This window comes from Pteropus alecto, unplaced genomic scaffold, assembly GCF_000325575.1.
Source record: "Pteropus alecto unplaced genomic scaffold, ASM32557v1 scaffold152, whole genome shotgun sequence".
NCBI classification, from domain to species: Eukaryota; Metazoa; Chordata; class Mammalia; order Chiroptera; family Pteropodidae; genus Pteropus; species Pteropus alecto.
Genome location: NW_006432227.1, coordinates 7,328,923 through 7,342,222, shown reverse-complemented (window position 1 = coordinate 7,342,222; position 13,300 = coordinate 7,328,923). Strand labels below are relative to the sequence as shown.

The window sequence follows — 13,300 nt, the reverse complement described above, 5'->3', positions numbered from 1 at the left end:
GATCATTTTATTTCTTACTTTAGAAACAAACCTTTATAAGATACTAGAAAAATAAAAGTCAGCAATCTGTGTCAGCTTCTTTTTTTAAACTTCTCCCTTTCTTTTATTTTCTATATGCAATTATGTAGTAATTTCTTTGTCTTATCCTTTATATTCCCATGACCAATAGATCTTGAAACCTTTTATTATCTACTTTTTACATCTTCAACTCTAATATCTCTTTTCTTTCATTAATTCCTAGACAAGCCTACTGTAATCTTCTATGTATGTTTCCTATTTCCATACTGGTTTCTCTGTTTCCTTTGAGTCTTTTAAATGGTCTCTAAGTGATCATTCTAGAACTGAAAATCTGGCCAAATGAATCCTAAATGAAGACACTTTTGTGGATCCTGACACCATTAAGAACAAATAATACAGTAGCATACAGCATTGAGACTATAGTTAATAATACTGCATTGTATATTAGAAAGTTGCTAAGAGAATAAATCTTAAAAGTTCTCATCACAAGAAAAAAGAGTATATGTATGGGAACAGATGTGAACTAGATATTATGGTGATCATTTCACAATGTATACAAACATTGAATCATTATGTCATATACCTGAAACTAATATAATATTATGTGTCAATTATACCTCGATTGTAAATAAATAAACAAATAAGTAAGAACAACTCCTACTGATCTTGATATAATGGAACCTCTCCACATGTTCTGTGTTTATTTATTCGGAACAGGTGGCTTTGCACTGTCTGACTCTATTGAAATACCATTCTACAGGCTCACCTTGAACTTTCAAGCTTCAGTGCTTATGAAAACGTTTCCTCAGACTGTTTCTTGTGAAAGAATAAAGTCAACCTTCAAGATGCCTTTCAGGTGCTTCCTCATTTAAGCCTTTCTTGAATTCCTCCATTTTCTAGACCTGCTTTTGTTTCCATAGTCCGTAATCAGGGCTCCACTATCATATGTTTGACACAGTACTGATATTATTATTAGCTTTTTAAGATCCTTTGTAAGATAATAAACCATGATATTTTCTAGTGCAATGGAGCTAAACTACCTGTCTTAAAAGCCTAGTTTCAGCATTTAGGTGTTGGGACATGAGGAAATTACTTAACTTTTCTGCGTGCCAGTTTTCTGACATGCACAATAGCGCTGTTGTGAAGATCACAACAATTGTAAAGCAATAGAAACAGTGCCAAGGAAGCACTCAGTAAAGCCGACCTATTAGCCTCCCTATGCTGGGACCTTTATACTTAAATTTATCCCCACGAGGCTTAATACTTTTTCAAGTTGTATGTTTATATTTCTTTCAGTTTATTTTTTTTTTTGCCATTTAAAACAATATAAATTTAAGAATTGTTGATAACAGAGATCATCTGAAATGACAACTCAATTTCCTAATTTTTATTTGAAGATAAAATGAGCATTTTCTTGATATATAGCTTTGAAGTTATGATGTAACTGAGTACTTCACAGACATATGCATGCAGTTATATATGTTGGTGTAAGCATCTAACTTACTGTGCATGTGTGTATGTGTGTGTGTGAGAGAGAGTATGATATTAAAAATACAGGTTTTATTGGTGGGGAGTTTGAAAAATTGATAATGTCTGAATTAAAAATTTTTGCCAATCAAATTAATTTCTGTGTTACTTTGCAATATAGCATGTTACATTTATTCGGGTAGTATATTAAACACAAAATATCTCTTGGAGGAAAACATTGGCTTTATCTCTGAAACACGTGTGCTTTCTTTGTGTGTCAACTAGAGTAATATAAGCAATACTGCAGTTTGGTCTTTCTTGAAAGAATGTAAACATTAGCATCTCTTCCTTCTAAATGTAACAATTGTCGAGGCTTATATTCACTAAGCCATTCAGATTCCTCCCTCTCCCATAAATTTCTTCATAAATAAATTCTTTTATATTTGAAGCTAGGGAAATTGATTTTTCTTCTCAATAAGGGGAGTTTCAAATAATAGGAAGTATACAAATTATAGTTTTCCATAGATGCTTTTGTTGCAAAGAAACAAAGTTAAATCTAAGCGCAATTATAGTTCAGATGACCATTGTACTTGGCATTTTCCACCTGCCTCTTTCCTTAGTGTTGAATCTATATTATTTATAATAGTTTACTTTTCTATGAACTGTCTCAAAGCCTTTCTAAAGAGAGCAAGAGCATAAATATGTATATGTATGTTTACAAACATACATAATGGTTCGAATTGGTCCCAATGTTATATTAATATTCCCACATCTAGAATCATCAAGACGGTTAATTAAACTTTAATTAGTTTCCATGGGGAAAGGAAATTTTGGCAACTCTTGTATCATTTGAATTAGAAGCTTACATTGCCTGAGAACCATGGATTTTTATTACACATTATAAATGGAGAACCATGGGCCTGTGAAAATAATGTTGTTCTGTTTTAATAATAGGTCAAATTTTAGAAGTCCTTTTTAATCTGTTTATAAATATCAATTCATCTTTAAAATGACTTGAATGCCATACTATTGTAGCAATTACAAAGGTAGAATTCCAGACTATCAAACAAAACTTGCAAAAGCAACTCCTAGATCCTTTTCACTTCTGACCAGTGGTAGGTGAAATGCACTCTATTTAGGAAAAAATAGAATTCGGTTTCATTATTTTTTTAATAAAATGCCAACTTTCTCACCTCAAATTCAAATAGCTGAAAACTAAAGATCTACTTCAATAAAAACCAAAGCCTACCTTGTCATCAGACATTTGTCAGAATCCTCCATGCAATGTCTAGCTTCCATCACAAGCTGGGCTGAGGTAACTGACATCCATGAGCCAGTTTCAGACTGTGCTGTCTCCTCATTTGTCTTGGACTTCAAAACTCAATCCTTATACTAAATTAACTCACCAGAAACAACTGTGCCAGCACAACATGAACTTATCTTACCACAAAAGTGTTTTAGTGATTATTATATCCTGAGATCTATGGAGAAATCATACAAGTAGAAGTGACTTAAAGCAAATTAGGGTTTTCCATGGTTTGGACTGCTTTTCTCAAGATTTTCTAAGACCCTTCTAGTGCCCAAGGCTATTTGTGGACAGCAATGCCACCACGTGGGGTCCCCTGGGCTGGACTGAAACTATCTGGGCCTTAGTGTCCATTTCTCCCCTCAGTGTCCAGGGGAGAAATAACTTTCTGCTCAGTTCTGGACTTCACCAGATTCATTGTGGAGATCCAATACTGGCACTTAAGGATTTGTCTAAGGGCTATATGACAGGTCCCAATTCCTAGTAGGTAGCGATCCTGTCAAGGACATTGCTCCTGCTTAATGGCACTGTGGAGTTTTTACAAGATTACTAGAAACTGGACTGCCAGATGGTACTCAAGGCTAATTTGGTGTAACACAAATCTTATTCATAGATAGGAATATTTCCCCACAGGAACTATTCACCTAGGAGCTCAAATGCCTTAGGGTAACCCTGGCTATGTGTTCATTGTCAGTAAAGGTTCTGTTGGAGGACCTTCTATACTGTTTGTTTAATATGCTTTAAATATATTTTTAAAAAGAAAATTCTGAAAATTTAGTGCCAAAAATTAAGATCTTGAATGGGTTTGCTTCCTTCGACCTAACATCAAAATCCTAAGACTCATCATGTTTCTCACTAGTGTAGGCTTCCAGAAAGTTCTGTCAAGAGATATAATTTTCTATATCGGCTTCTTAATATCTCTCTTACTATGGTTTCCCTTTCTTTCTTTGGATTTACTTTAAACTCTCTCCAAGCATATCTGTTTTATTATTATCATTATCATTATTATTATTAAAGCCATGACAAAATATTTTAGAAAATTAAAAGACAGAATTAACAAAATGAAAATAAAATAATTATTTTCCTGGAAAAACATATTTTTACAGTGGCATTGATAAGTTTTATCTATTCTAGATAAGTCAAAAATTTTATGTAAGGAAAATAGCAGTAAAGCATCGATGTGCTGAAACAGAGGTTGCCAACATTTTGTAAAAAATAAATAAATAAATTTCTATAAACTTGTAAAATGATCAGAACTTATGTGCTGTGTTGAAGATCAATGTGTACATAATTGGGTTCTAACATTTTTTACTTTGGCCATAAATTGCTTCATAAATAGCTTGCAAAGCATATAAAAAGAAATTATTTATAAAGCATAAGCAAGCCAAATCAAACACTTCATAACCACAATCCTAATGATGTATCACGTCTTTAAGGGAGAAGGGAAGGAAGACATCCTGGTCATTCAAGGATGCCAACAGTAGTTTAGAATATTTATACCTGGTGAGCTTTTAAATGTCTCTCATTGGTCAACAATTTCAGAGTATCTGTTAGTAATAATACTTACAATAACACTTCTAATGATATTTATATATTTTAATCTTATATCTTTAGCAAACAATGTCAAAAATAAAAGAAAAATGTATATTAATTTCTTAAAATAACCAGGGAGAATTGAAATAAAGAGGGATTAATGATATTCCAAAGCTTACCCGAATCACTGAATCAGGATGAGAAACCAGGTCTCTTGAACTTCACTGCCAGTGTTCTAGTCACTGGTTTGTTCCACTCCTGTGCAAAACATCCACACACAATACACAATGCATAATCCCCCTTGCCACCAAGGGGTTGTCAAAAGAAACAGGCCATTACCTTTCCCACGTACTGAGGTTCGGAGCCCATGTATTCCTCCAGCACAAAAAACTGATTCCATACCCAGCCACGTTTAACTCGTTGGAAATGAGATCGCTGCCCTGGCAGGCGGATAACATTTTCTCTTGGTCCTGTGGCTAAAGTCTGTTGTGGCTGTGATTGAAGTGGTGTTAGGAGACCTCCATCAAAAAGGATCCAGAGAAGCAGGGATAAACAGTTCCTTGTAAGCATTGGCAAAGGCTTTCCTGCAGCAGAGTAATAAAACTCCAGCACTTAATATAGAATTGTGGAATCCAGGTTTGAGGTGTCTGTGGCCTCTACCACTTATTCGCTTTTATTGCAGAAATGATAATGCAGGCATTAATCCTTTTGATGAAAAAGCTTCTGCAGTATTATATTCCATCTAAAGGGACCTATGAAACAGATTAACAAAGATACATTAAATTGATAGAATTACATGATAGTCATCAAACCTCTAGTTATACCTGGCAACATTTAAGGAAGGAGAGAGGAGAAAGCCTTTTAAAGAATTATATTGATAAATGTTCATTGCGATTCAACTTCTTAACATGGATAAACTAAGCTTTTTACAGACTTGAAAAATTATTAGTTAAAATAAAGTAAAAAGTGTATCATAAACTGAAGCGATCATTTTTTAAAATTTAATAATCATTTTAGGGGGAAAAAAACAGGATCACTGGTTTTAAGGTGAACGAAGAGTGAGGTTTCATAGACCCTGTGACATTTTGGGTTGGATAATTCTTTGCTGCCAAGGAGCTCTCTGCTGCTCATTTTATGATTTTGAGCAGCACCTCCTTTCCTCTACTTAACAAGGTAGCACCCTCCTCCACACCCAGTGTGATAACCAATAGTATCTGCATTGTCGAATACTCCCTGGGAGGAACAAAACAGGCTAAGATTGAGAATCACAGATTTAGAGACTAAGAAAAAAAATAAAACAATTTTTAAAAAGCAAAAAATTCCCTGGTAGAGAATACAAAGAATAAAAAAACATACACTAGTATATGTAAAAGTGAATAATCTTAATAAAATGTAAATGACATAAACTGTTAGATGGTTCTATAAGCCTTTATAACCTTTAAGTTAAAAAACAACAACAAAATGTTCCTCTAGACTTGGTTTGCTAGAAACCCGGGATATGTGAAATTATTTCATAGATGGTGTCTAGCTCAGAGCAAACTTGGATTCATACCAGATGGACAAACTCTACTTGTCATTTAAGTAAAATGAGCTTTGAACTTCTCTTTAAAACGAACACTTTTTTTCATTCATTTATCTAAGGTTTATGGAGTGTCTACAATGTACTATGTCATTTGTTATACAGTAGATAAGAAAATATCTTATATAGTAGATAAGAAAATAAGACAATCCTTGCCTCTCTTAAATCAGAAAAAGAAAATAAGTTGAGTCAAATAAATAAGTGAGGGCAAATTTACCAATGCTGTGAAAATAAGCAGACAGAATATCCTGATGGCAAAACTTAAGTCGGCAAAACTAAAGTTAGTAAAATCTTGTCCTAGGTAACAATTACACTGAGAGCTAAAGTAATACCAGCGATCCCGTATTTTGTAAGCAGAGCTGGGGAAAAAATGTGGCCAGAGCCAGGGTGGTTTTATATATTTGGCACTAGGGGCACAGTGCTCACAGCTTATGAGGTTTCCAAGGGCCAACAATGTTGGAGGCCAGAAATTATACATAATGCTTCCAAAACAAGAGAACTTAAGTCAAAATCAATACATGTTTAATTCAACATCTATAAAACATGGCATTTTGTCCACCTGTCAGCTGTAATCAGTTCAATGCTTATTCAGTTACATATAATAAAAAGTATAACATGCTCTTCACAAATATGCAAATTCAACATTTAATGTGGAAGCAATTCATCTTGGTTGAGATAAGATGTAAGATGGGGAGTGTCCAAAAGTTGTACTCTAAAAAAGTATTCTATAATTGCACTTCCAAAAGCAGAAATAAAATAGGGTATGGTATTTTTTTATATAGTCTGAAGAGATGTGACTTCTGGATACTGACAAAAACATAAGTAGTATATATTTCATTGCATCTTTTCATTCTGGAAAATTAATGTTCCTAAAAAGTTAATAGACTTATTGTCCAAATTGATAACCACTAGCCATATGGGACTATCTAGTTGAAATTGACAATTTGAGATTAAGATGTGTTCTATTTTTAAATTGTGTACCAAGTTTCAAAGACTTAATATAAAAAAATGAGAATTTAAAATATCTCATTCATTTCTATGTTTATTATTTGTTGGCATGATAATATTTTGGATCTATTACATTAAATATAAATAAACTATTAAATTAATTTTATCTGTTTATTTTTACTTTTAATGCATTTACTAGAAAATTATAATTATATATGCACCTCACATTTGTGGCTTGCATTATTTTGTGTTGGACAGCACTAGTTTAAATTTTAGATTAAATCACAAACTGTGACTTCTACTTAAGTAATGTATTCTTAACATACAAAATCAAATATTAAACATAAATGGTATCATGTCTGTGTGACAATGTATTTAAGAAGTCAGAGAATATTTGCAACTGTTTTCATTAAGCCTCTGTAAACATGGTATGCATATTTCCCTCATCTGTTTTCAAGTTTAAATTGCTAACATGGACATCCAACATGTTTTAATTTCTTGAGCTTTCGGTGTCTTCCACGTTTCTTCCCATACTTAGGTCAATCCTCACTCCATCATATTCTGACACAGTAGAAAAGATGAATGGCAGAAACTCTGATGTCCCACCCCTAGCCTAGCATGTGGAATGAATTAGGTTGTATTTCTGCCTTCCTCATCCATGAAATTTTTGTCCTCTACTATTGTGAGGGTGTGAGGTATCAAAACTAAGATTTTACACCTAAGGTTATTTCTCTAAACACCTAAGGTTATTTCTCTAAACAAGTGTCTTCTTATTCAATAGTAGAAATTTTTGATGTTTTGGACATCTGGATATGTCATCATCACTGTCACGAGTCTGACTCCAGCTACCCTTTCCTCTTTGGAGTCAAAGGTGTCTAAAATATCAGTGTTGATTCCCTACTTGAGATATTTTTAGAAATTCTAATATACTCATGTCATTCTCCATCTATTATATTACAATCTGTGTCTGTAATGTGAGGGGGTTAACTCCTAAATGATTGGTAAGTAGAGAAGAATATGAATGTAACACAGAAAGTATGTTTTCCTTAAGCGGATTCCCCAGTACATTAAACATTTATATCACCAAAAGCAGCAGCTACACACAAAATATTGTAATAAGGCTCAAGTTAACGGGGACCACGGAAGAGCACAGAATGGGACACAAAATTCCATTTTCCCTCACGTCCACATTCTGTTCTTCCCTTCGGCTCTCTTTGGACACACATGTGATCTTAGTGTGCTGTATTCTCCGTGTCTTTGTGCATTTCTCTCTTTCTTTTTATCTAAGTAGGTTGATCCTTACTTATCCTTGCCACTAAATTACTTTCACCATTTTCCTTAAAGTAGAATCTTTTATTTACTAGTAAATCTTTTATTTAGTAATATTTATTTGTAGTTTATTCTTGCTAATATTTTCATTAAGGTTATGATTGCTAAGCAGTAGCTGCACAGTTTTGGGGGATCTGCACAGAATCTTACTTTTCTTTTTTTTTTTTCCCAAGAATGGTTCTATTTTAATATAAATTCTGCAGAATGCAAAGGGTTTTAGGAACTCACGTATCACATTGTAGTAGAAACATCTGTAATTAAAAATGTACAGCCTTCTCACTACACACTGAGGAACTAATATACGACATGGTGACTATAGTTAACAATATTATTTTGTATATTTCAAAGTTGCTGAGAGAGTAGATGTTAAAATCCAGGATTTTATTATGATAATCATGAATTTAACAGGGCCTATCTCCACACTCTAAAGCCTCTGCCATTTCCCCCTCCCTCAATTTCAACCTTTTATTGAATAAATATTACTCGTGATAATAATACTAATAATTTATATTACAGATGTATTTATATAATTACTTGTTACTGTTTTTCTGAGTGGAGTGAAGAGGGGCTATGATGGTAGCAATTATGCCTCTTTTGTTAGCTATTCTGTTCCTGGTGTCTACAATATTATAGTAAGTCCTCACTTAACTTTGTCAATATGTTCTTGGAATTGCATCAAAACCATGATGTACACAAAAACTAATTTAACCATAGGCTGATTAATATAAACAAGCGTTAAGTTCCTAAGGCATCTCATGTTATTACAAAAGTGTTTTGAATGAAACAATGTTATTTGAGGACTTCTTATACCTGGAGTATGGTAGGTACCTAGTGCATATTTAGCCATTGAACAATAATAGCTAACTTTTATTGAAAACTTACTATGTTCCACATAGTGTTATATATTCTGTACCTATACAACTGCTCTGTGAAGGAGGTGCTATTATTATGCCCATTTTACAGAGAAAACTGAGGAACAGAGACATTAAAAGACTTGAACATGATCCACAAATAAATACATAGAAGGCAGATTTGCACGTGGGAAGTGTGACTCCACAGCCCGCCCTCTAGAATGCTGTACTATGCTGCCCCTGTATTGATGGACTATAAATAGAAGAAAGCATCCAGGGTTTCAAATCCTGGGAAGACAAGGAATACAAGCCTAAAGACCTGAGTTCTAAATTCTTTTTCCAAAGCTAAGTAGGTTTTTTAATATTGGGCAGCTTAATTTTCTTAAACTCACTTAGATTTCTTGTACAATTAAGGGATCAAAGCTATCAGATCAATATAGTTCCTTTGAAGTCGGGAGAGTCAGGACTCCCTATATTCACCCACCAGAATCTAAAAAGACACACATAATTCTAAGCAGAGACTGAAAAAAAAAAAAAAAAGCCATAATCGACAGGGCCAGAGTGCTAAAAATTAAGAATCTGTGCAATAGCCCAGGTAATCCACCCAGCAAGGTGCTAGACTGGCCAGGTGACCCTGAGAAGGTACTATATAAAGAGGAAGGTAAGTGGTTTCTAACTGCAGGCTTCCTCCAGTTAGCTTGAACTGGGGATGCCTTGATGGGGTCAGTCAGATGAAAAGGCAGCCTATTAGAATCTACTTGACAACTTCAAAGATAGAGGCCACTTCCAGCCTCGAAGACTTGGTATGCTTAAAACAACTCATAATACAATAAATGAATTTAAAAAATGGGCTTTGGAACAAGACGGATCTGAGGAATAATTTTTAATGAAGTCACATTATGGTTTCATGTTAAGTAACTGTCCCTTAAGTAGCATATGAATTCTGGGGACACAATTAACAATGTTGCTATGTCTGTAGAGCTATCTACATACATGATAAAATAAAATATTTTTAATCTCATCACTCATTAGAACATGTGTACATATGCATTTTGTAACTCATGTTATTGCAGTGTGATGATAACATCCGTTGCAAGGCTCTGCAAGGCTGCATTCCTTTAATGAACAGATGAGCAGATATTAATTCCAGCGCATGAGGCTGCTTCCAACAGATCCCAGCCTCTGGCCACAGTGCTCAGCCAGGGAGCTTTTAAAGTGTTACATCACAATGAAAGAAATGCAAGGAGATTGAAGGACTCCGGTTCTTAAGTGGAAGGAAAATAACTCCCCCAGGTATGAAACACAGCCTAACTTACCAGGGAAAACTGCAACAAGCCATCAACCTGGGTACACCTGCCCCAGCACCAATGGTACTATTACACTTACCCTGAGATGTCAGCGCCCTATGGAAACATGTGAACCTTAAAGAAGACATATTTGTTACACAGAACTTTACCAGAGTTGTGTTTTATTCCATATACTGGATGTGGAGCATAGTGTTTAAAAATTCATATTTGTCTGTTATTCATCAACTTTTGTAGAGCCAAAGTGGCTTTCCAAAGATGTTCCAAACCTGATGATAACTCTCTGGGGCCAAACATTCCTTTTAGCAGAAGGGGAATTTTTTTTTAATGGTCACATATCAAAACAAAGGGATACTTCGATATGAAATTGGCACTGACAGCTTTCCTGTTGTGGATTTCCAAAGCTGAGAGATACCCAAAGGCTGTGGTTTCTGTAGTTATTTATTTAATTTGGGGTGTGTTTGCTATTAAGAATAGCTCTTGATAGAGCCTATTTCATATAAATTACACTGCAAGGTCTATCTTTGTTAAAAGGTGTTTTATTGGTCTAATAGATGCATCAATTATTACAAATGATCTTCTCTTATGAATAACATTCTAAGGCTGCCTGCATATTAGATAACTCTTTCATGGTGACTGTGCCTCTGGTTTATGAAGTAATTTTTCAAGGGCAAAGTTTAAAAATAAAAAAAAAATATTTATACCTCCTATCTTGTGAAAAACAAAAAAAAAGTTATTTCATTTTGAAATAATATAGGAGGATTTCTTTTCTATATTACATAAAAAAGGCAAAATAATTTATATAATCTTCAAATTATTAAAACGTCAGTAATAAACTTTATACTTGACCTCATGTAACCTTTTACTTTAAAAACTTTTAGAAGCGATTTAATTTTACATTTTAAACATTCTGCTTCACCTTGTATAAATACATTATCGTCAGTAATCATTTAAAGATGGCAGGCCAATTTGATAATTTAAGAATTTGAGCACTAAAAAATATATTTGAAAGTTTAACAGAGACATTGTTATGTAAAAATTTTAACCTTTCTTCTGAAATGAAAGCAATTCTTGGAATGCCTTGGGTATGAACAGACATTCCTACCGAAACTCACTTGATCCTAGTAAACTCATACCAAAAAAGACATATGCCATCTCTCTGGTATAGCAAAACCTTAACTCCAACTTTTCCATTTTATAAATCTGACACTGAGAAGTAGAGATGGTTAACCATTTCTGTTGCCACTTAGGAGTGAAACAAAGATGCCTAAAGTTGATGATTACTCTGTGATCTTAATTTGTCTAGATCCGACTCCTTACTCCACACGCGTGTGCGCATGCACAGACACACACACAGACACACACAGATACACACAGACACACACAGACACACAGACACACAGACACACACACACACACACACACACACTAATCTCCACACTGAAATGGTACTGGTACCTCCAATAAGCCAAGAAAAAATATTGTGGAAAAAAGAAACTCACCGTGGGACATCTTTCTAGTACATGATGAGAAGAGAGTTTTGAGAACATGTTTACTTTCACAGTGGAAGTTAACTGCATTGTTAGAACATCTTTGATATGGTGTTCTGAAAATGGCATTTTACGTTCTTTCTCTGAAAAATCCATAGCACCAGTCTAATCATGAGAAAAACATTAGACAAATCCCAGCTGAGTGACATTCTATAAAATACCTGACCAGTACTCCTGAAATTCGTGAATGTCATCAAAAAACAAGAAAAATCTGAGAAGCTGTCACAGCCTAGAGTAGCCTAAGGAAACATTAAGTAAGAACTAAAGCAATCTGAATAAAGTATGGCCTTTAGTTAATAACAATGTATCAATATTGATTATTTAATTATAACAAATAGACCATACTAATGTAAGATGTTCATTTTAGGGGCAAGTGGGTGCATGTGTACAGTGAATTCTCTGTTCTATCTTTTCAATGTTTCCATAAATCTAAACCTATAAAATAAAAAATATATATATTTATACCCCTTATCTAAAATAAATAAAAAATAAAAGTTTATTTAAGGGGTAAAAAAAGGAGACTTGAGTTTGTAACACAGATAATTAACAGAAGAGACAGGCAAAAGGAATTCTCAGCAAAATCGTAGAGGAGAATTTCAGGAAGGGAACTGCATGTGGGCTCAGGTAGCACCCATCCAGATTAGAGCAACAGAAATCATTCTAAGATATATAAAGCCAAGGAGAGGAAATGAATCGATTCAAACTAATTAATTACATGGTATCTTTAAATGACAGAGAAGAATTCATATTTCATTGTGGAATTCATTGATAAATTAATACTTCATACATAGAAAAAAAAATAGCAAAGAGGCAATTATGCACTTCTTGAAAACAAAACAAAATACTAGAAATGAAACTAAATTATATCATTACATGATTATATTTAATAATAAGACTACAATTTATGCAGCATTATGAGCCTGCCTACTCTAAGATATAAAACAACACACTTAGACAAATATGATTAGACATGTGTTTGATCAATGTTAAAAAAGAATCAACAAGCCCAAAATAGAGTCATTTGTGCTAAGCCCCATGTCAGTAGACCAAGACTTAATTGCAGTTTCAGCATCTCCCAGGAACATGACCTCTAACCAGTCAATCTGGAATCATCTGGTTGGCATTAGTGAGGTCATCTGCCTGACAGATACCCCACTCACTTCACCCTCACCTGAAGGAAGTTGACCTAGCCTGAAATAATCCATTCTTTGATAGAATTTGTTTTTTTCACCCTCTTTTGCCTATAAAAGCCTTCCATTTTGTAGAGCTCCTTGGGGTCTCTTTTCTATTTGTAAGATGGGATGCTGCTCGATTCATCAATCATTGAATAAAGCCAATTAGATCTTCAAGTTTTCTCAGCTGAATTTTGTTTTTTAACACCAAGCTTCAGTGAAAAATCAATTCTAGAAATTAAA

At 34.0% G+C, this 13,300-nt stretch overlaps 1 protein-coding gene across 2 annotated transcripts in view; it reads right to left on the bottom strand.

Moving 5' to 3' along the window:
- CDH12 (cadherin 12) overlaps window positions 1–13,300 on the bottom strand; it is a 332,500-nt gene that overhangs the window by 220,403 nt on the left and 98,797 nt on the right. For both annotated transcript variants that reach the window (XM_025043537.1, XM_025043538.1), the window contains exon 2: window positions 4,664–5,076. In XM_025043537.1, coding sequence (XP_024899305.1) covers window positions 4,664–4,894 — 231 coding nt within the window. In that variant the 5' untranslated portion in view covers window positions 4,895–5,076. The remainder of the gene's footprint in view (window positions 1–4,663; window positions 5,077–13,300) is intronic.